The following is a 22,532-nucleotide window of genomic DNA, read 5'->3' as shown; positions in this document are numbered from 1 at the left end:
CTTCTGGCTGTTGCAAGATTTATTTGAAAGGCAGAATGAGAGGAGACAGAGCTCTTACACCCACTGATTCACTCCCCTGAAAGGTTCTAATGACTAGGAACTTGGATTACCTCCCAGTCCTTGGGCCATATTCCACCTCCTCCCCAGGTGCATTAGCTGGGAGCTGCATCAGAAGCAGAGCAGCTGGGACTTGAGCCAGTATTCTGATATGGGATGCCAGGATTGTAGGTGGCAGCTTAACTTGCTGTGCCACAATGCCAGTCTTGTGGCCATCTTTAGCTGTTTCTCCCAGTGACTGCTGCCTTCGTTACTGTCACAGCAGAGCTGCTCGGGCCGAGCTTGGGAGTCCCTCTGCACTCAGTGAACACCTTCCTCGCTGTGTCTTTCCTTTTAGCTTTAGGGGAAGCCCAGACATATCAACCTGCCCTCACCTGGTGTTTCATCTCCTGCTCCTCCCCCAGGGTTGCCACAGGACCTGCAGACATCATAGGCAAACAAATCCGTCCTGGTCTGTTGACCTGTACCCAGAATTCAGTCAAGCTAAACCAAAGGAAATGGAGTAAGGCAGGCTTAGGTCAAAGCTGCTTTTCTGGGCCGGTCTCTCAGGAGCTGCTGACTAGGGAGGGCTCCTCTGCTGTCCTCACTGGGCCCTCCCAGGACCCCTGGGAGTTGGAGACCATTACTCCCACCCCTCAGATAAACTGAGACCCAGAAGTTTGGAATCAGATCTGCAGCCAGAGCCCTTGCACTCCTCTTGGCCACTTCCCCTTCCACCTCCTGTCTCAAGTCCACAGCTGCTCTTCTCTTCCAGGATTGTAGCCGCTCGGCTCAACGGTTCCCTAGATTTCTTCTCTTTGGAGACTCACACTTCCCTCAGCCCCCTGCAGTTCAGAGGTCAGAGGTGTGGGGAGGGGGTGGGGCGTGCCTGCTGGGTGCCTGGTACAAGATCCTTCATTGAGCCTGTCATTCTCAGGGACCCCTGGACGGGGCAGTTCCCCCTCCTCTCCTATGTACAGCAGCAGCGACACAGTGACTTGTCACCTGACCCACACAGTGCCCTGTGCTCACCAAAAACCCATTACTGCTCTGAAAGCCGCGGCAGGGCGCTTGGTGACTGGGAGCCAGGACCACACACTGAGAGTGAGTACAGCCTGGGTGAAGGGGTGGGGTAAGGAATGGCTTGCAGAGAGCTGGGAGCAAGGCATTTACCAGTTCAACATTCATTCCTATTCAGGTGTTCCGCCTGGAGGATTCGTGCTGCCTCTTCACCCTGCAGGGTCACTCTGGGGCTATCACAACCGTGTACATTGACCAGGTGAGAGGCCTGTGGGAGGTGTCCTAAGGCCAGGGTCCTTGTTTCCTCCTCTTTGGAGATCAGTGGTCTCCACTCTACCTTGCTGACAAGCTCTGCTTGTGACGCGGGACCCTTGGCTGCTTTTCCTAGACCATGGTGCTGGCGAGTGGAGGGCAAGATGGGGCCATCTGCCTGTGGGATGTGCTGACTGGTAGCCGGGTTAGCCACATGTTTGCTCATCGTGGGGACGTCACCTCTCTCACCTGCACGACGTCTTGCGTCATCAGCAGTGGGCTAGATGACCTTATCAGCATCTGGGACCGCAGCACTGGCATCAAGCTCTACTCCATTCAGCAGGTGGGAACCTAGGGGCATGGCCTGCAGGGTCAGTGTTGGCGGAAGGCCGACACTGAGCCTGTCATGTCTTTGCTTCCAGGATCTGGGCTGTGGTGCAAGCTTGGGTGTCATCTCAGACAACCTGCTGGTGACCGGTGGCCAGGGCTGTGTCTCTTTTTGGGACCTAAACTACGGGGACCTGTTACAGACAGTCTACCTGGGAAAGAACAGTGAGGCCCAGCCTGCCCGCCAGATCCTGGTGCTGGACAATGCTGCCATTGTCTGCAACTTCGGCAGTGAGCTCAGCCTGGTCTATGTACCGTCTGTGCTAGAGAAGCTGGATTGAGGCCTCATTGTCCAGGCACAGGCTGGAGAACTGTGTAGGCCAATGCACTGGATCGAGACTGGGGGAGGGGTTGGGTATCCTCTGGCAGCTGCTTCTTGACTGTAATAAAATTTTTTTAATCACATCTGCCAGAGACCTTGTGGACCACTTATATTATCCCCTGGAAGAATTTCTTGCAGCTGCCCCAGAAAGGGAGGGAGCGATCCCTAGTTAACCATTTTGCAGGGCTTAGGCTTCAGTGGCAGTGGAGGCACCTTGCTCTAAGTGTTCAGCAGAGCTTAAGCTGAGGTACCTCCCCAAGGCAGCAGATTCAGACACTGGCCACAGAACAGGCTGGTTGGTTTATTTCAGTAGCAAAGAACTGAAAACTGTCAGGTCCCACAGAGTAGAACCTGACCCATGTCTGCACTGCAGGTGCACAGGCTGGGCCAGAGAAGGATGGAGGCAACAGGAATGGAAGTAAGAAGGCTGTGCCACCACCCAGAGAGGCCTGGCTGGGTGGGGGCAGGTGGATATGTGAGATGTAGTGTATACCACCCAGGCAAAGCCTGGTCAGGTCTTGTTGAGTGTCCAGAGGGGATCCAGAAGGCTGAGGGGGTCATCAGTTGGCCGGGCAGCCCGCAGACCCTGCCCGTTATGGGCCTGCAGAAAGTTCTGCTTGCTCATCCGCTGCTTTCCCCGCAAGGAGCTGTCCAAGGAGAAGGCCTCTGGGGTGAGAGAGGCCAGCAGCTCCAGAGAGGAGGAGGGGGGCCCTGAGCTGGGGGCTTCAGGCACAGGCTGCTCTTCCTCAGGCTGGGGGGTCTCAGGCAGGGGTGAAGAGAGGGGGGGTGGTGAGGAGGAAGGGACTGGGGCGGGCTCTGGGAGACTGGCTGGGGGCAGGCCTGGGGGCTCTACAGGACCTGGCAGGCTGGCGGCCGAGGACTCCCCAGAAGGCCGGATGCTGAGCTTGGCGATGGTGGCCTGGATGGAGCTGATGGGCACATCTCCACCGAGAACCAGATCCTGGGAATCCTGAGGAAAGGGATTCTGAGGAGACAGAGGCCGTGAGAGTGAGTCACAAGCCACGCTGCAGTGGCCCCTGAGACCCTTCCTCACCTTGTGGTTGACGCTTGCGCTGGCTGCAGGTTTACAGGGAGGAGGCACTCCATGGCGCTGCAAGACCTGCTCCACATGCCTCACCACGGCCTCGTGGCAGAACCGAAGGTGCAGCTGCAGAGAGGCATGGGCCTGGTCATCTGGGTAGACAGGGGCTCTTGGCCCAGCCCATCGCATAGAGGCTCACCTTCTCCTGCAGCATGTGCTTCCTCTGCTGCCTCATGCGCCGCACCAGCTGGGGCAGCTCAGGGATGCCGCTCCCAGCCTCCACCTCCTGCACAGCTGTGTAGAGCAGTGCAAAGGCCCCTGTGCGGCCCACGCCAGAGCTGAGGCAAGAAGCAGGTGTAAGGCCGGGCCAGGAGCCCAGAGGAGAAGCCCACAGGCTCTGCCTGCCCCCCTACCTGCAGTGCACAACGATGGGCGTGTGCAGGGGCCGCTGATGCAGGTAATGTGCGTGTACCTCCTGGATGAAGCGCAGCAGGTTGCTGGGGCTGTCAGGTAAGCCTCTGCAGGTGGGGGAGGGTCTGTGAGCCAGATCTGACCGGGGACTCTCACCCCCTCCCCACCAAGAGATCAGGGCAAGGGGGACTCACAGCTCAGGCCAAGTGGGGAAGTGGAGATGCACTAGAGAACGCTTGAGGCTTTGGTCCCGGAACTGTAGGCTCAAGACACGTTCCACGTGGGTCTCAGTGGTGCGCACGCTGCTCAGTGCCAGGCTCAGGGCGCCATGCACCATGGGCTGGCCCCTCTCTGTGGGGAAGTAGCGTGCCACCTTTTGCTGAGGACCAGACAGAAACAGCGGTTAGAGCTGGTTTTTCAGGAACCCTCTACCCTGGTGCACCTGACCAATTTCTCCCCCACCTTCTCCATCTCGGCTTCTGACACCAGCATGACGATGACAGACACTTTCTGCTCATGTACCATGAGCCAGAAGTCAGCAGCTGTGCCAGGTAGTGGGGCCTGAGTGGCTATTAAGGGTGGACAGTATGGTGAGAGCCCTTCCACACAGCTGGCATTGATGTAGTCATCCTTGCCTGAGCGCAGCACCACACGGTTGCTATCGTAGGGCATGACGTCCTGGTGCCGATTCTTGAGCGAGTAGCAGCGGGCAATGGCAATGGAACGGCCTCGGGCGTCCTGTTCCTGTGCTTCCTGCAGCTCCCTCCAGGTCGCATCTAAAGTGCCTGCATCCCCCAGCTGACTCCGAAAGGTCTCCAGCTCCTGCTGCAAGCGCCACAGCTTCTCGGGATGCTCATAGGGGTCCCGTTCGATAAGTCGTAGGGCCTGTGGCCGACGGCCCTCAGCAGCATCCACTTTGGTGGGCTGTAGCAAGGGCTGCCCGCCCCCAGGAGGCTGTGGGCCACCATGCTGGCTCTCTGGGCTAGAGGAGAGCAGGTCTGCAGCAGCGGTGCCTCGACGTGGGCAGGGGGGTGGTTCTGCTGCTGGGGGTCGAGAGAGTCCTGGGCCAGGCCCTGGTGACGGGGCAGGTGAAGGCACCAGGTGGGGAGCAGGGCTGGGCTGGCCAGCAGGAGAAGGGCCTCGGATAGAGAGTGGGGTGGCCTGGGGACCTAGCTGCCTAGGGGAAGGGCTGGGACCATAGGCCAGGGGTGGGTGGGGAGTCTGAGGGGGCCCGGGGCTAGGAAAAGGCAGAGCCCGTGAGGGAGGGGTCAGAGGCTCTTGGGCAGGACCTGGGTAGAGCTGGGGATGCAAAGGGGGTGGTGGCTGCCCCAGGACACCAGGCTGGGGCACAAAAGGGTAAGGGGCCTGTGGAGGCTGGAGTCTTGGAACCTGGGATGGGAAGAGGGGTGGGTGCTGGAGTGGAAGGGGCTGCTGGGCAGGCTGAGGGCCAAATGCTGATCGTGAAGGATGGGGCTGGGGCCCCATCCGCGGTGCAGGAAACCCTGTGGGGATCCCAGGGGGAAAGGGGTGGCCTGGGGGTGCTGTAAGGGCCTGCTGGGCCCCCACAGGGTAGGGGTAGGGTGGTGGCACTGGGAAACAGGGCTGAGAAGGGGGAGCAGGAGTAGGGTTTGACCGGGGTGTGGTGTGGCTGGGGATAGGTGCCTGGACACTATCCACAGTAGTAGTGGCTGGCCGAACCCCCATGGCCAACTCAGGGCCTGAGAATTGGGGTGGTGGGGCCGAGGGCAGACCTGCAACATAGGGACTGCTCACAACACCATGCTGGGGAGAGGACCGGGGCACCACGCCCAGCTCTGGTGTGTAGGTAGGGGCTGGGTAAAGGGCAGGCCCTGGTGCTATAGGCACTGTAGGAGGTCCTGTAGTCCTGGGCTGCATCAGCTGGGTGGGACCTGAGTAGGTGCCAGGGGGTAAGGGGCCTGGGAAGTAATGGGGTCCTGGGCCTGTGGCATTGGGGAAAGGGCTGGGGGCAAAGTGAAATGGGGCAGCAGCTCCCAGAAAAGTGTCTGGTGGCCGTGCGCCGGCCACCATGTCGGGCGGCAGACTGCGCAGCTCCTCTGGGGCGTCTCCTGTCTCCACTGCCTCACCCTCCTCCCTGCGGGGTAGCAGTGGTTTGGGGGCCGTGGGCCGTGGTGGTGGCTTCTTCTTCAGCTCCCTGAGAAACAGACAAGGAGTGAGGGGAGCCCAGCCCCCACTGGGCAGGAGCCGAGCAGCCTGAGGGCCGCCCCTACCTGTCTAGGAGTTGCTGGCGGGCGGCCTCACGGGCCTGGCAGGTTGTGCGTGCCCGTTCCAGCAGGGCAGCCGCCTTGCTTTCCAGGTCTGCGTAGAAGTCCTTGCCCTCCTGAGACTTCTTCATCAGGTCTTCATAGGCTTCGTATGAGGCTACCAGAGTCTGAAGCGTGGAGTTCCACCTGGCAGGCAGAGAGGCTGGTGTAAGCTGCGCTAGCAGGATGGGACTGGCGGCCAACAGCCTAGGGCAGGCACTAACTTTTGGTCCAGCTCACTGAGCACTCGCCGCACTGCTGCATACTGCACGTTGGCCTCCGTCAGCGCACGGAGGACATTGTCCTGGGCAGCCAGGTTCTGTTCCAGGTACACCCGCAGCTGGTCATACTTCTTAAGCTGCTCCTCAAACAACTTCTGAGGGAGGATAAGGGACAAGGAACAGACACTCAGGACCCTGCCACACCAGGTAGGGAGGCCAGATGTGCAACCCTCCACCCCCACCACCTGTATCTCCGAGTGCTCCGTTGTGACCAGCGAGGCAGTGATGTCATCCTTCTGGATGAGCTCGCGCAGCTGCTGCTCCAGGGACAAGCGCTGCTCCCGCATCTCCTGCACCTTGGCCAGGATGCGCTTCAGGTTCTGTAGCACAGCCTTGTCCTCTGGGGGCGGCAGAGGTCAGTGAGGCCAGAGAAACACCCCGCCTTGAGTGACCCCTCCCCCAGGGAAAGGCAGTGCTCACCTGCAGTGAGGGCCGGAGAGGGCAGGGCTGCCCGGACTAGGTCAAGCGGGCCACTGAGAAGGCGCAGGTTGCCAACATGCAGATTCATGGCACGGTGCAGTTCGCTGTTGGTGAAGGAGGCCTTCTCATGGACTTCCATGTACTTGGTCCATTCTCGCTTCACTTCTGCCAGCTCGGCCTTAGAGACGGCCAGGCTGGCCCCAGCTGGGCCCACTGCCTCCTGGAACTTCTGCTCTTGCAGCTCATCCTCCTCCAGCAGATCCTTGATGTCCTTCAGGGAGGCCTCCACGTCCGTGAACACGCCTGACAGCACTAGGGATAGAGAGGCAGCCTGAGGCAGCTGCTCAAGCCTGACCCCCAATGACCAAACTGCCCCAGTCAAGTGAGGACTTAAGCGCTCACTGAGTGCCACAGGGGCAGGGCCCATGAGGTGCGACGGACCTACAGAGCCCTGGGGATAGAGGCCTATAGCACAGCTTAGAGAGGTGCAGCCTCTGTCCTTGGTGAACAGGAGAGGGGATGGCCAGGCGGCTAAGGCTGTGCCTCCACTCCATTTGTTTGCTCTGTCCTCACTCACCTTGCATGGACTGAACGAGGTTCTTTACAGTGTCAGGCCGCACACTGAGAGCTGCACACTTTTCCATGAGCTGGGGCGGGATGTGGCTGTAGGCATCAAGGTTGTCCACTGTCTCAGGATCCAGCTGCATTGAATCCATGAACTGGCTGTGGAAGAACAGGGCCAGACACACGTTGGTAGACCGACATCCAGGTATGGAAAGCCTGCTGGGGGTGATGGCTCCAACTGTCCTGCCTACCATGTGGGAGGACTGGCTAGGGTTTCCACCCAGTGTGGGCATTTAGAGTAAACAGTGGACAGGAGCTCAATGACTACTCTCTGCTATGCTAGGAGCTCCCCTACCCCATCCACTCGCGCTGGATCTGAGCTCAGCAGAGAGTGGTCAGTCCCCACCACCCTCTGATCTCGATCTCTCCCCAAAGCCTGAATCCACACAATATGCCAGGAACAACTAGACACTGGAGATGGGATAGCATGCCCCCAACACGGAGCTCTCCCCCCTGCTAACTCTAGCCAGCGGACACTGGGCCCTACTCATCCCCTGGTCCCATACTCACTCCAGGACCTCATTCTTGTCCTCAATCTTGGCCATCATCTCCCGCAGCAGCTTGGCCTTCTCCTCACTGCAAAACAACACAGAAGCTGCCGGAGCCCATGTATTTTGACTCCCCCCCCCCTCCTGCCAAGGACAGAGCAAGCCCCTCCCACCCACCTGTACAGAGATGAAGCCTCGTGGGCAGCCATGGGGACTAGTTTGGCAAAGATGTCAGGGCCAGTAACAGCTGGGTCTGTGGGGTTCACTGGCAAGGGCTTCACTAAGGGGGCTCCTGAGACGAAGGAAAAACAATTGACCCTCAGCCTCATGCAGAGACCTTAGAGCAGCCTTAGTCCCACCACTCTCCGGCCTCTCTGCTGCCCCCAGACCTTTCACAGGCTGAAGGGTGTCCAGAGCTGGAACAGCTTCATGGTAGATGAAGTCGTTGTCCTTCTTTGCAGAATTGTACCTGGGGTTGCGGGAGGGAGGTCAGTAGGCATCCAGAACTCAACCTCCCTTGTGGGCCACGGCTCTAGTAACTTTCTCAAGGATATAGGCAGAAGGCCCAAGTCACCCCAGCCACAAACTCACTTTCCTCCGATGACATCCATGGTGAAGCGAAGTGCATCTTGCACAGTGTCAGGCTGGCCCTGTGGGGTAGAGGTAGTGGGGGACCTCAGCACTAGTGGGCGTGGCCCCAGAACCTGTGGCTTCTCCAGTCAGATCTTTCTCAGCCTTACCTTGGCCAACTTGATGGCTTCATTGAGCTTGTCCAGGGCACTCTGAAAATACGCGACCTGAGGGAGGAAAGTGGTGGGCAAAGCGTGCTCTCTGCCTCCCTCTTGGACCCCTGCTCCTCGGCCTGCCTGGCCCCTTAGAAGCTCCTGTCAGAAAGCCCAGCCGACACCAAAGGAGCACCGCCCCAGCCTCTGTGGGGAGCTTGCCACACTGCTTCAGACGCCCAGGGACAGGAAGGACACACTGGCCCACAGCAGGGTGGTGTCTAGGATGGGACACATCGAGAGCCTCCTCCCCATGCTACAGGATCTCGCTGACCAGGCCAGCACCAGTCCTGGATTCCCTCCTCATCACAGCTCACTCACCCGCTCCCCAAACTTCTGCTGCTCCTCGGCCTGCTTGCCCATGTGCAGCTGGGAGAGGAGGAAAGGGGTCAGGTCGGCTTTCCCATGCCATAGCCACCCTCCCTGCCCAGACCCAGGGTGGCCATGCCCTCACATGAGCCACAGCCGCAAAGTAGTAGATCTTCATCTGCACGAGCTTCTTCCAGTCCTTCTGGATCCGGCCCAGCAGCGAGGCCGTATCAGGGTTTTCTAGAGCCCGGCATGCCTCCTTGTAGTAATCTACCACCTGGGTAAGGTAGGCCAGTCAGCGGGCATCAGGAGCAAAGCAAAGGCTCGCCCTCAGCCTGTGCCTACCTGAGCACTGATGCGGGCCACAAGGAAGCTCTTCCTGTTGTCCAGCATGGACTTCTCCAGCAGGCATTCCTGCGCCTGGCCCTGGGCAGTGACAGGAACAGGTCACTGTCATTCCCTGTTCACCCAGAGGCCCCTCCCTTCGGCAGGGGTGGAACAGGGGAACCTGCAGCTGCCCCATCTGCTCTGCCTCCCCGACTCTGCATCTGATGAACCCCAAGGCCAGAATTGTAAAGCCAAGGCCCGTTGTGTCTCACTGCCACCTGCACATGGCTGGTGTAAGACGTATGCCCGACAGCCCTACTCTTGGCCACCTGAACCCCTCGATTCAGCTCTGCTCCAACCAGGGCACACTCGCACCAGCATGAGGTTGACGTTGAGCGTAAGGATCTGGCGGCTCATGTCGACGCTGTAGGCCTGAGGGAAGTGTTCCCGCAGGTAGGCAAAGGCACCTGCTGCGCACTGGAAATGGGTACAGGAGACCTTCATGCCCTAGGGGGGAGGCAGAGGAGAGCCTGGGTCCCTGCCCACAGCACCCAGGAGGCAGAGACACCCGGTTGCCCTCTCCCGCCCTCCCCTCACCTCCTCGGACACTCTCTTATCCATGGCCCCCAGCATAGAGTGCAAGGCCCCTGGGAAGAGAACACACAATGTTAATGGAGCGTGGAGCTGTGTGGAGGGGCAGATTAAGCGGGTACTGCTGGCATCCACAAAGCAGCAGGTCTGAGAGAGCTGGGGTGCAGAAGCGAATAGAAGAACCCCAGGGTCTGGTCCAGCCCTTCAGCTCAGTGTCAGGCAGGCTGGGGCTGGAGGGGTCACTCCTGTCCATGGCTCAGGGGCCCCATGTTGAAGCTTCAGGGCCGTATCCACAGGACTCGGGGCTCCCTGTGGCTCTGCGAGGCTGACTAGCAGGCCAGCTTTGTTCTCCTGCGTGAAGCAGCTCAACACCACAAGGCAGGAAAAGGGCCAATGTCCGGTCCAAGAAGAAAGGCAATCTCAGCCCTGCCCCAGCACACAGCAGTGGGCCCAGCACACAGCAGAGGCGCAATAGGGCTGTGGCAATGCAGGTGTCGTCCCTGGGTTAGCCTGCTGCCGTATGGTCATGGGAAGAGCCGAGGAAGGGGTCAGGCCACTCACCAAGGTTATAGAGAATGCAGGCCTGCTCATACTTGATGTCCTCATGGGCCACAGACTTGCCGGAGAAGATCTCGGTCCTGCGGACATGCATGCCCGTTATCTAGGGGAGAGGGATCTGCCCAGGGCCCTGAGGCCAGGCAAGGGAACAGGCTGGTGGGGAGGGGGAGCTGGGGGAACCCCCCCCGCCAACCTCCTAGGGGTCCTCAGGGCTCCTCACCCCCCAGCCCTGCCTGCTGACTCACCAGGTGACCGGGACAGAGGCCTCCTGGCCTGAGCCCATGGGAACCCGACTGTGCAGATAGTGGAGTTGACCCAGGTACTTGCGCAGTACACTGCAACCCTCAAAGTCCCGTGGGACACGGACAGCATTCTGGGGGAAAGACAGACTTGCCATCATTTGGGGTAGAAGACCTTGAAGGCAGACACACCCACAAATGCAAGACAACAGGTATAACAGCGGACACCACACACCCCAAAGGATCCGAAAAAGTTCCTGGCTACACCTAAAGCCATGCAACATCCCCCTTCCCTAAGTTGGGACTGATGGACTGAATCACTCCCACATTTCTAGAAGGCAGTTTACAACGTGTTTTAAAAATGGCAATGTAGTGCCCAGCACGATGGCTCAATTGGTTAATCTTCCCTTGCAAGTGTCAGGATTCCATATGGGCACCAGTTCATGTCCCAGCTGCTCTGTGTCCCATCCAGCTCCGTGGGAAAGCAGTGGAGGAGGGCACAAATCTTTGGAACTCTACATCTGCAAGAGAGACCAGGAAAAAGGTCCTGGCTTTGGATGGGCTCAGCTCTCGCTGTTTTAGCCACCAACCAGCCACCAGTGAATTAATGGATGGAAGAGCTTTTCTCTATAAATCTGCCATTCCAATAAAAAATAAATCTTTTTTAAAAATGGCACTGACTTAATTCTGGCCCACAGCTCTGCATCTCAAAATTCATATTAAGAGGGCCCAGCGGCGTGGCATAGCGGCTAAAGTCCTCGCCTTGAACGTGCCGGGATCCCTTATGGGCGCTGATTCTAGTCCCGGCAGCTCCACTTCCCATCCAGCTCCCTCTTGTGGCCTGGGAAAGCAGTCGAGGGCGGCCCAAGGCTTTGAGACCCTGCACCCATGTGGGAGACCTGGAGGAGGTTCCTGGTTCCCAGCATCGGATCGGCATAGCATCGGCCATTGCAGCTCACTTGGGGAGTGAAATCATCGGACGGAGGATATTCCTCACTGTCTCTCCTCCTCTCTGTATATCTGACTTTGTAATAAAAATAAATAAATCTTAAAAAAAAAATTTCTTACTAAGAGACTACAGGGGCTAGTGTCTCAGAATAGCCATCCAGAGGCTGCCTGTGACACCGGCATCCCACGGGTACTGCTCCACTCCTGACCCTGCTAATGTGCCTCAGAAAGCAGTGGACGATGGCCCAAACCCTGCACCCACATGATGGACCCAGAAGCAGCTCTGGCTTCAGTCTAGCCTAACCCTGGTTGTCACAGGCATTTGTAGAGTGAGTCCATAGAAGGAAGATCACTGCCTCTGAGTATGCCTTTGAAATGAAATCTTTAAAAAAGAGAACAGAGTACAGGAAAACACACACACACAAGGATACTTAGCTACAGCATTACTGCCAGGTGCAAGACTGGATGCCACCAACATTTCCAGTAAGGATTGTTTAAATAACCTGTGTCAGGCTGAGCCAAAAAGGTGACTCTGTAGCCATGAAAGCTAAAGACAAGGGTCCCTACAGATATGGTGAAACGCTCACAAGGTGCTGTTGGACACAAACAGTGTGAACACGAATGATATGATCTCATTTGTGTGACACCATTTAGACACAGAGGTCCCAACAGGTACAGATCAAAGTCAGACAGTTCACAGAATTATAAACCAAAATATTAAGTTGGATACATATATGTATCTTACAGTTCAATTTTCATGTTACATATGTTTTATGTTGAACATTTTCAACTGTTATAATAAACAAAGCTCAAATCAATGGAACCCTTGCTCTGATGGGAAACGGGCACCACAGGCAGCAGGTGCACCATGCAGAGTTGTGCTGGGAGCACGGCGCACGCCCTTGCCTTGCTCACCACGATGCCAACTGCCATGGGCTGATCACAGTCAGCTGCCCTGCCTACACGAATCATCCCGCACCATGCACTCCAAGTACCAGCTCTTTCAGGAAGGGCAAACCCAGGGACTGCATTCACTGAAGCAGAATCGCCGAGTCCATTGAGCACCATTCATGGGCACAGACTGTCTCCCCTCAGGCTTGTCAGACTAATGGACTGGCTGCCTGGCTGGGCACGGCGGTGGAGGAGAGGCCCAAATAAGCCCTGACCTTGCCACCTACACTGCCCCTGCATTGGTCAGTTTCATTCCCTGTTATCACAGAGCCAAAAATATATTTGGGACTGGTGTAGTGGTGTAGTATCCTAATTCTCTGTCTGTAGCATCAGCTTAAGTTCTGGCTGCTCCACTTCAAATCAGCTCCGTGCTTATCGACGGGAAAGCAGCAGACGATGGTCTAAGGCCTTAGGCTGCTGCACCCATGTGTGAGACCCTGACAGAGCTCCCAGCTCCCAGCTTTGGACGGGCTCAGTTCTGGCTGTTGTGGCCATCAGGGGAATCAGTGGATGGAGGACTTCTCTTGTCTCTCCCTTTTTTTTTTTCAAATAAAACAAATCTTAAAAAAAAAAAAAAAAAAAACCTGTTCCTTTACAATTAGGACAACATGACATTCTTAGAAACAGGTAAGGAGCCGGGCCCAGCGCGATGGCACAGTGGTTAAGGTCCTTGCCTTGCACACCCAGGATCCCATATGGGCGCCGGTTCTAATCCCGGCAGCTCCACTTCCCTTCCAGCTCCCTGCCTGTGGCCCAGGAAAGCAGTCGAGGACGGCCCAAAGCTTTGGGACCCTGCACCTGGCTTCAGATTGGCCGTTGCGCTCACTTGGGGAGTGAATCATCTGAGGGAAGATCTTCCTCTCTGTCTCTCCTTTCTGTATATCCGCCTTTCCAATAAAAATAAAATAAATCTTAAAAAAAAAAAAAAAAAAAAGAAACAGGTAAGGAACCAAAGGGCCAGAATCAGAGGAGGCTGACCTAAACTGCCCAACGGCACCTCCTTCCTTCACCCCAGCGCTCATCACTGGCTTAAGGTGAAAGGGGACCTCAACTGTGTTACATCTGCGTTCTGACACCGTCTCAGAAGCTAGAAACCAGACCAGTGAGTGTTAGTGCTAAAACTATTACAACAGTTCAATTACTCAGCTGAGCCTAGGAAATTTTGTCTGCTAATTTTTTATTGAATTACCAATATCTTATGTAAAAACTTGCTCTGGTGTTTCAGAAGTTTGGAGAACACTGATGTACCCTAGGAGCGCCTCCTCAGCCAGGTCCACGCTGGAACGCTGCAGGCTCGCAGGGCTCAGCCCTCTGAGGACTGGCTCTCAGCAGCCGAGCAGCCCAGTACCCTCCACTGCCGCCTCCGCCCAGGCCGCGTGCAGTGCACTATGGGGCGTGCAAAATCCTTGCAAACCCAGGCAGTGACCTTTAGACCACTAGGTTTCAACTTTTGTGAAACTCTTTCCTAAAATTCTGTTTATGAAGACGATTCTAGAATACTCTTCAGACACAAAGCAGAATGTTTTTAATTCTGCAACAAAATGGTCCCAGCTGGAAACCATTATACTAAGCTAGTCCCAAAAGAACAAATGTATTTTCTACTAATAATGTAAAGTACACTGCACGCACATACAGTGTACAAAGCAGACCAGCATACCGGGAAGGAAAGGTACGTATGGCTACTTCCAAATTAAAGTAGCACTCTCAATGAAACTAAATTCCTAAATAGACCTCTAAATGTGATATTAAGTTTTTTACCTTTGCACTTATCATGTCATGATACAGTTAAATGACAGTTAAACCTGTAACTTGCTTGCACCAAGGGACTATAACGTGATAATACAAGGAAAAAATGGCAGGAGGAAAAAATGGGGAAGGGGAGTGGGAGGGATGAATTCACCTACAAAAGTATATTATGGGAAAAATAATAAGCAAACAATAAAATAAACAAAAATTGAATAAAGATAAATTTTTAAATGAAGAGGATTCAAGGAAAACATTCAAGTAAGAAGCAGCAGAGGATGTGTTTAGCCTAGCAGTAAGACAGTGTTAATACGGTGCTGGCATGCCTTAGGTTTGGGATTCCACGCCAACCCCAATGCCAGCTTCCTGCTAACTGCACCCCAGGAGGCAGCAGCTGGCCAGGCAGTAAGGTCCCTGCCCCCGCAGGGGGGACCTGGCTTGAGCTCCAAGCTCCAGCCTAACCCAGCCTGGCTGTTAGGAGGAATCTGAGAACAACAGATATTCTCTTTCTTTTAAGCATGAATACTTTTTAAAGCTGGGGAATTATGAACCAGTAGACCCTAAATAATATTCCAAAGAAGCTTGCAGGATTAAATGAAAAGATGCTAAACGGTAACTCAATGCTCGGTAAACGCACATATATTGGCACTTATAAAGAAAAACTTTGTTGGGCCCAGCACGATAGCCTAGTGGCTAAAATCCTCGCCTTGCACAGAACAGGATCTCATATGGGCACTGGTTCGCGTCCCAGCTGCTCCACCTCCCATTCAGTGCCCATCTTACGGCGTAGAAAAGATGTGGAAAACCTTGGGACCCTTCACCCCCATAGGAGACCCAGAAGAAGCTCCCAGCTCCTGGCTACAGATCGGCTCAGCTCTGGCCGTTGTGTTCATTTGGGGAATGAATCAGCTACTGGAAGACCTTTCTCTCTATCTCTCCTTCTCTCTGTAAATCTGTGTTGCCAATTAAAATAAATCAATCTTAATAAACAAACAAGTTCTCATTAATTAATAGGCATGCAGAGTGAGTATGCAGACCCAGCCCTGCTCCCTGGGAGGGGAGGACCGACTGCTCGGAGGGCTATGGTGACATCCGCCACCCCCCCAAATGCAGACAGCAGCTCAGAGAGTGCAGCAGCCAGCCTGTGCTCAAGGCTGCACCCTGGAGCCCAGAAGCAAGACAGATGGGCATTCTCATGGTCACTGACACTGGTCTGAAAGCGCCTACAGCAAGAGAGCTACTGGGAAGAAGACGGAAAAGCTATCCTATCTATATGACAGGACTGTGTACTCAGAAAACCAAGAGAATACACTGAAATACCATCAAAAAGTACAAAAGAATGAACACACATCCCTCGAGCGCTTTTCTCTATACAGACACTAACAAGCAGTTAGCACTGTTTGCACTGAACCTTATATACCTTACATGGTTTTCCTTACACATCATACTTATGACAAAGTTAAATTTATCAACTAGACCCTATAAAAATGAATAATAGAAAACTAACAATGCACTGTAATAAAAGTTGTATGAACACTGTCTTCAAATAATTCTGTGTTTTCTCTTTTTCATGCAGAGCAAACATTTCACTTTGGCATATCAATTGCCACTATCATTGCCCTTGTACTTCGGAGCTACCATTAAGTTAAACAAAGAGGATTTGAACACAAGCTCCACGATACCAACACTGCCACTGCCAACTTGATAGCCAAGATGACTGCTAAGTGACAAACAGCAAGGCTGCTGCATGTACCATGTGGACAAGCCAGACAAAAATCACACCCCAAACAGCATGACGTAAGATTGTATCATGCCACTCAGAACTGCATGCAGCTTAAAGCTTTGGAATTGTTCATTTCTGGAATTTTCCAGTTTATATTTTCAGATCATAGTTGCCTGTGCATATCAAAGAGCCAGGCATGACTTATAAACAGTTAAACAAACAAAACAAACAAAAAACCAGTTAAAATGTGAAAAGTTCGCATTAAAAACTCAATAAACAAAACTGAGAAAATAGTTACATCATGTAAGATCATGATTGAGTCTTATAAATCAATAGAAGTTACAATATCCCAACAAAAAATGGACAATTACTAAAAGAGATGCAACAAGCCAATTAGTGAACATGCAACTTTACTAACAACCAAATAACTGAAAAATGAAAGTAAGCATCCTTTTCATGTGTCCATCGCGGCTGAGAAGGAATAGCAGGAGCGGTGTACACTCTCCGGGGATGTAAGCTGGAACCACAGCCCCTTTCAGCCCCAACTCTGCAATTCCCACACACGCACAGACGTGGGTATGACGGCATACAACAGTGGGAAACAAACAGCCCTGTGTTCCCCAGTCACAGTGCCATGCAGTGGTGACAGATCATTAACAATATCGCTGTTACATGTTCATGCACAGAAAGATACACACAGACATACAAGGACATTACTAAATTAAGTAAAGTAGGCTGCCACTAGTATAGGTGCTACAGGGCCCCACAGTGGTTTTATGTACCTGCCTGTTTGGTCAGCTCTTGACTAGCCATGAGGGACTGACTCTACAACCCCAATCGATAACAAGTTCCAATACAATGAAAGTTCCTTACATAAAAAATGATGCAGGATTTGCATATAACCTATGCCTGTCCTCCTGCCTTAAATACCTAACACAATTACACTATACACAATGCAAGTATACTATATTCTACTGAGAATAAGCAGGGGAAGGGGTTTGTACAATTCTGTGCAAAGATGCAATTTCCACAGGCTTAATCATATAGTTGGCCCAAGGTTGGCTGAACATGTGGCATTTGTGGACAAGAAGTGCCAACAGTACATTTGTGATAAGGGAGCTGACGTTGTGGTACAGTGGGTTAAGTTTGCCTGTGACTCTGGCATCCGCTGTTCCACTTCTGATCCAGCTACCTGCTAATGCTCCTGACAGCAAAAGACACCCCAAGTACCACATGACAGACTCCAGCTGGGCCCAGCCCCAGCTGTTGCAGTCACCTGGGGAGTGAATCAATGCATGGAACATCTCTGTCCCCCTGTCTGTCTCGCTGTAACTGTGCCTTTCTTTTTAAGATTAAAAAAATAAATAAAATAAAGATTTATTTATTTTCATTGGAAAGGCAGATTTACAGAGAAGCAGAGACAGAGATCTTTCATCTGGTCATCCACTCCTCAAGTGGCCGCAATGACCAGAGCTGAACCACTCTGCAGCCAGCAATCAGGAGCTTCTTCCGGGTCTCCCATGCAGGTGCAGGGTCCCAGGGCTTTGGGCCATCCTTGTCTGCTTTCCCAGGCCACAAGCAGGGAACTGGATGGGGAGTGGAGCAGCTGGAACATGAACTGGTGCCCATGAGGGCAAGGGGAGGATTAGCCAATTGAGCCATCACACTAGGTCCTGTAACTCTGCTTTTCAAAGAAATAATTTTTTTAATTTTTTGAAAAAAATTCTAAAGATTTAAATTTTCAGTATTTTAACTTTTTTTCTATATACTAACTTATGTTGCCTTTGCAAAGAGAAAAAAAATGCTAAGTTTAGATCAAACCACAATTCTAGGTTTTGGTTTTGAACCTCAAACCAAGCCCATGCATGCCGACATACAGACACTATTTCCTACCTGTCTGAGCAACTCCAGCTTCTTCAGTTCCTCATTGTAGGCTTCTGGATTCTCTCCATAGTTCTTCAGAACAAACTAGAGAGAGAGAGAGAGAGAGATTAAAGACCAGCCCCATTCCTCCCAAGTCCCGAGCAATCACAAGCCAGGCCTCAGGGTCAAGTCCACACCTACAACCACACACTCATTTCCTTGGCTGCCAAGGAACTCAATCCCAATAATGGGCAGCACCAAGATGCTGACCACAGGATCAGCTTTCCACTATCAAAATCAGAAAGGAAGGCTGCAGAGGGGCTAGCACTCTGGCAGCCCACAGGGGACACACCACTTCTGGCCCAGCTCCCTAATTAAACACTCCTAAGAAAACAGCAGCAGGTGATCCAAACATGAATCCTCATCTATGTGTCCCTATTTATGCATACGTGACCTGGAAGATGCTCCTGGCTTCAGCCTGGCCAGCCATCATTGTGGCCATTTGTGGAGTGAACCAGCAGATGAACAACTTCTCACTCTCCCACTCTAATTCAGCCCTTCAAATAAAATAAATCTTAAAAAAAAAAAAGGACTGGGCAAGCCTGGGTGAACACCTGCATCTTCTCCAGAAAGTCCAGGATTCTGCCAGTTTTAAATGGGATCCTAACAATAATGAGGATGCTGGGCCCGGCGGTGTGGCCTAGTGGCTAAAGTCCTCACCTTCAACGCGCCGGGATCCCATATGAACGCCAGTTCTAATCCCGGCAGCTCTGCTTTCCACCAAGCTCCCTCTTGTGGCCTGGGAAAGCAGTTGAGGACGGCCCACAGCCTTGGGACCCTGCACCCACGTGGGAGACCCAGAAGAAGTTCCTGGCTCCTGGCTTCAGATTGGCATAGCATCGGCCGTTGCGCTCACTTAGGGAGTGAATCATCGGACAGATCCTCCTTTCTGTCTCTCCTCCTCTCTGTATATCTGACTTTCCAATAAATAAATAAATCTTAAAAAAAAAAAAATGAGGATGCCAAAACGGTCCCTAAGGACCCTCTGTCTAGAGTCACAAGCAAACCCTAAGCTGACAGCAGATGCAGGGAAGAGGCATCAGACACTAGTTTAAAGCCATTCTCCGCAAGCCATCCTCCTGGTTGAGGATGGGCACCACAGACAGGATCTGCAGCGCCCTATCAGCAGTGGGGAAAGGCCTGGGATACGTGACAGGAAGGATCCTGCGTGGGAGGCGGCCCCTGCACACATCATGGTATGGCTGGCATGCCTGCCCCGACAGCACTTCCTACCACAACAGCTGCCTGTCTTGACCAAGGAGAATCCACCCAGCCTGCAGGCCTGGACCTCCAGGGATCTTCTGTTCTTCTGGACAGACTAAGGAAACAGAAGCTCGCTCTCTCTGCAATACCTGCAGCTTGTACTTTGGTAAGCAACATGGGAAGCCAGACCCGCTCAGCCCACAACAGTAAGGGCTCTGATGATCAACTCCAAGAGCTTTCGAAGGACCCAGGCAAGGTTTGCGAGGCAGAGAGGAGGAAAGCTGCTCAAGGCTGCTCTGTCCAGAGGCCCCACTCACTCCCACACTGTCAGGGGCCCACCCAGCTCAGCTGACATGCTTTCACAGGTCCAGTGACACTTAGCTAAGGAATCAGCCATGTGGGAATCTGGAAGGTTCCATGACACCTTCCATCTGCTTTGATGGACAGGGAGAGAAGGGACAGAAGGGAGGGCGCGGCTGGGCTCTCCCACTCAGACTCTGACCACCCTCTTCTGCTGGTGTTTCCTCCTCAAAGTCCTGGGCCACAAGCTTTCTCTGCACTGGACCACCTGCCCCTACACCAGCAGCCAGAATTGTCTTCCTGAAACAATTGTGATGCTGCTTCCAGCTTCTAGTCCTCTGAAACATGACATCTTCTGGGAGACAGTAAAGCAAACCACACATATCTTGGGCGCAACGCGGTAGCCCAGTGGCTCAAGTCCTTGCCTTGCACATGCCTGGATCTCATATGGGCTCCAGTTCTAATCCCTGCAGCTCCACTTCCCATCCAGCTCCCTGCTTGTGGCCTGGGAAAGCAGTTGAGGATGGCCCAAAGCCTTGGGACTCTACAACCGTGTGGGAGACCCAGAAAAGGCTCTGGGTTCCTAGCTCAGATCAGTACAGCTCTAGCCGTGGGGCCCCTGGGGGAGTGAATCAGTAGATGGAAGATCAACTTCTCTGTCTCTCCTCCTCTCTTTCCAATAAAAATGAAAATAAAACGTCTAAAAAACTGAAAAAACATGCATATCTCGGCAGAGTGAGAGCATGAGAAGTGAGGCAGAAGGAAACAAAGAAAAAAAGAAGGAACGCAAGCTCCACGGCAAGAGCTCTAAAACAACATGCCAGAGAAGCTTCCCAGAGCCTTAGGAACAAATCTGCCATTCTTTCTTTTTTTTTCCTGTATCTGGGGAAAGCGGAAGAGAAAGGAACAGCGCTGCCCCCAGCAACACCACCGCCATCAGTATCTGGAGATGGTCACCCAAAGTCATCCCAGGGTCCCTGGTGTGGACCATGTTCGGACGGCACTGTTGAGGTGTTCTGATAGTTCTGAGATGTTGTGATTTCATCACTCGAAGGTTGAGGAAATCCTTCCAAGGTCCATCGGCTGACGTAGTCCGTGTTACTCTTCACGTGCCCAGATGCTGTCAAAGCTGGCCAGAACTGTCCAATCTGCTCTGCCCTCCACGGTACCACACGTCCTCCTCAGGCCTCAATGTGCTTGTTTCTTCGGACCAAATCTAACCTCGCCACAGCCTGCTCCCAATAGTGTATAAGGGCCATCCTCTGGTTCCTCCCAGGAGCACCCCGCCAAGAGGATTTACTTGGAATTACTACCCTCAGGAAACTAGACCTGTCACCTGGTGGTCCCTACTTCTCTAACTCAGCTGAAATGCCACTTCCCTGCACCTTAGCTTCAGCTCTCCCCAAGCACTGAACATGCCTCCGTCACAATATGCCCACGGCACTCTTATGCATGACCCCTCAACTGCAATAAGCATCAAGCAACAAGAGAGGAGGCTCCGGGATGGCAGCCTAACAGCTAAATCCTCGCCTTGCACGCACTGGGATCTGATATAGGGTGCTGCTTTGTGCCCCAATTGCTCCACTTCCCATCCAACTCTCTGCTGTGACTGGGAAAGCAGCAGAGGATGGCCAAATGCCTTAGCACTCTGTATGTGTGTGGGAGATCCAGAAGAAGCTCCTGGCTTCTGGGCTCAGCTCTGGCCGTTGCGGCCACTTGGGGAATGAACCAGTGGATGAAAGACTTCTCTCTGTAAATCTGCCTTTCCGACAAAAATGAATCTTAACAAAAGGAACGAGAGGCCTTATTAGGTGTATATACTCAGCACATGGTACCTTTCCAGAAAATGCAGACAACACTAAAAGAAGAAACTCAGAATAAATTCAAAACGTGGCATTTTATCTGAGAAGTAACACAGTTTAATTATGAAAACCCCATGTCATTCAAAAAGGGAGAGGGTGGGCAGACTATTCTAAATTCAGTGACTGCAGACATTGTGGTACAGTGGGTTAAGCTGCTGATTATGGCACATGCAAGCTATCGAAGTGTCGGTTCAAGTCCAGCTGTTTCCTGCTAATGCATCCTGGGAGGCAGGAAGTGATGGCTGCAGGGTGTGGGTCCTTGTTTGTTATCCCTGTGGGAGACAAGGAAGGAGCTGGTGGCTCCTGACTACAGCCCAGCCCGGCAGCGGTTGTTATAGGCTTTTGCAGCGTGAATTAGCTAACAGAAGACAGCTCTATCTCTAATCTCTCAGGTGACTTAGCCTTTTAAAAAAATTCATTTATTTGAAACTGAACAGACAAAATAGCTAAATGTGATAAGAGCTGATTGAATCTGAGTTTCCTTCTTTTTTTTTTTTTTAAGTGATTTATTTATTTGAAAGGCAGAGCAACAAAAACAGGGAGAGTGAGTCAGGAACTGATACCATGGCTGAGCGGGCTAAGCCTCTGCCTGCAGCACTGGCACACCACAGCGGCCTGCTTTGTGTCCTGGCTCTCTCTCCAGTTCCCTTCCAGCTCTCCACCTGTGGCCTGGGAAAGCAGCAGAGGAGGGCCTCAGTCTCTGGGCTCCTGCACCCACATGGAAGAAGCTTCTGCCTTCTGGCTCCACATTGGCTCAGCTCTGCCACTACAGCCACTTGGGGAGCAAGCCAGTGAATGAAACCGCTTGTGCTCTGCCTTTCAATAATAATAAATTTAAAAACAAAAACAAAACATAAAACAAAGAGAGACAACTCTTCCATGTGCTGATTTATTGACCCCAAAACAGTCTCAACAGCCAGGGCAAGGCCAGGCCAAAGCTGAAAGCCAGGAGCCAGTAACTCCATCTTGGTGTCCCACGTGGGTGGTGCGTTAGCAGGGAGCTGCACTGAATACAAACTGAGGACTCACACTGGCACTGCAGTATGGGATGTCAGCATTCCAAGTGGTGCCCAAGCCACTGCCAGTCCTGGAACTCAATTTATTTTTAAAAGTCTTAAAATACACTTAGAGGATAAGTGAATTTAAACATAAATAATAGTAGTAGAGAATTGTGGTAGATTTTCTTATACCTGATAATACAATTACCTAGCCAAATATCCTTACCCTTAGGAACTACAGGATAAGATGTGTCTCGTAGAAGTGTTACAATGTCTAAAATTTACTTCCCAAAGACTCATGGGCTCAAGAGAGAAGCTGGGGGCAGGGGCAGGCACAGAAGCTATCAGCACGCTAAAACATAACCATCAGACCTAGGTAGGGAGGATCCGAGTAACCACTTCAGTATTCTTAACTTTTCAGGATGCTTAGAATTTGGAAATATTAATGCTTTGAGGATTTCTGAACAGCTAACTGGTCAATGAAAAGCATTTTTCCCCTTCGTCAGCTGC

The 22,532-nt window shown here is 52.9% G+C and overlaps 2 protein-coding genes across 7 annotated transcripts in view; one reads left to right on the top strand and one right to left on the bottom strand.

The window, feature by feature from the left end:
• The window catches only part of LOC121165663 (SREBF chaperone), a 50,107-nt gene extending 48,007 nt beyond the window's left edge, over positions 1-2,100 (top strand). For all 4 annotated transcript variants that reach the window (XM_040994377.1, XM_040994376.1, XM_040994375.1 and 1 more), the window contains 5 exons: positions 812-894; positions 974-1,140; positions 1,235-1,315; positions 1,445-1,651; positions 1,731-2,100. In XM_040994377.1, coding sequence (XP_040850311.1) covers positions 812-894; positions 974-1,140; positions 1,235-1,315; positions 1,445-1,651; positions 1,731-1,976 — 784 coding nt within the window. In that variant the 3' untranslated portion in view covers positions 1,977-2,100. The remainder of the gene's footprint in view (positions 1-811; positions 895-973; positions 1,141-1,234; positions 1,316-1,444; positions 1,652-1,730) is intronic.
• Positions 2,101-2,298: 198 nt separating this feature from the next.
• The window catches only part of PTPN23 (protein tyrosine phosphatase non-receptor type 23), a 29,239-nt gene continuing 9,005 nt past the window's right edge, over positions 2,299-22,532 (bottom strand). For 2 of the 3 annotated variants that reach the window (XM_040994372.1, XM_040994374.1), the window contains exons 2-24: positions 17,630-17,704; positions 10,378-10,505; positions 10,136-10,212; positions 9,581-9,630; positions 9,359-9,490; positions 9,002-9,082; positions 8,802-8,933; positions 8,669-8,716; positions 8,306-8,362; positions 8,157-8,215; positions 7,955-8,034; positions 7,743-7,857; positions 7,588-7,653; positions 7,031-7,176; positions 6,454-6,765; positions 6,219-6,373; positions 5,977-6,128; positions 5,720-5,899; positions 3,933-5,643; positions 3,665-3,849; positions 3,473-3,577; positions 3,259-3,397; positions 2,299-3,185 (exon numbers count right to left, since the gene is read on the bottom strand). In XM_040994372.1, the coding sequence (XP_040850306.1) occupies positions 2,529-3,185; positions 3,259-3,397; positions 3,473-3,577; positions 3,665-3,849; positions 3,933-5,643; positions 5,720-5,899; positions 5,977-6,128; positions 6,219-6,373; positions 6,454-6,765; positions 7,031-7,176; positions 7,588-7,653; positions 7,743-7,857; positions 7,955-8,034; positions 8,157-8,215; positions 8,306-8,362; positions 8,669-8,716; positions 8,802-8,933; positions 9,002-9,082; positions 9,359-9,490; positions 9,581-9,630; positions 10,136-10,212; positions 10,378-10,505; positions 17,630-17,704 (4,842 nt within the window). In that variant the 3' untranslated portion in view covers positions 2,299-2,528. The remainder of the gene's footprint in view (positions 3,186-3,258; positions 3,398-3,472; positions 3,578-3,664; positions 3,850-3,932; positions 5,644-5,719; positions 5,900-5,976; positions 6,129-6,218; positions 6,374-6,453; positions 6,766-7,030; positions 7,177-7,587; positions 7,654-7,742; positions 7,858-7,954; positions 8,035-8,156; positions 8,216-8,305; positions 8,363-8,668; positions 8,717-8,801; positions 8,934-9,001; positions 9,083-9,358; positions 9,491-9,580; positions 9,631-10,135; positions 10,213-10,377; positions 10,506-17,629; positions 17,705-22,532) is intronic. The other variant, XM_040994373.1, reaches the window with a different exon arrangement.

Source organism: Ochotona curzoniae, unplaced genomic scaffold, assembly GCF_017591425.1.
Source record: "Ochotona curzoniae isolate NIBS_2020 unplaced genomic scaffold, NIBS_Ocur_1.0 contig_908, whole genome shotgun sequence".
Classification (NCBI taxonomy): domain Eukaryota; kingdom Metazoa; phylum Chordata; class Mammalia; order Lagomorpha; family Ochotonidae; genus Ochotona; species Ochotona curzoniae.
The sequence above is the reverse complement of the archived record's forward strand: the minus strand, read 5'-3'. Positions and strand labels throughout refer to the sequence as shown.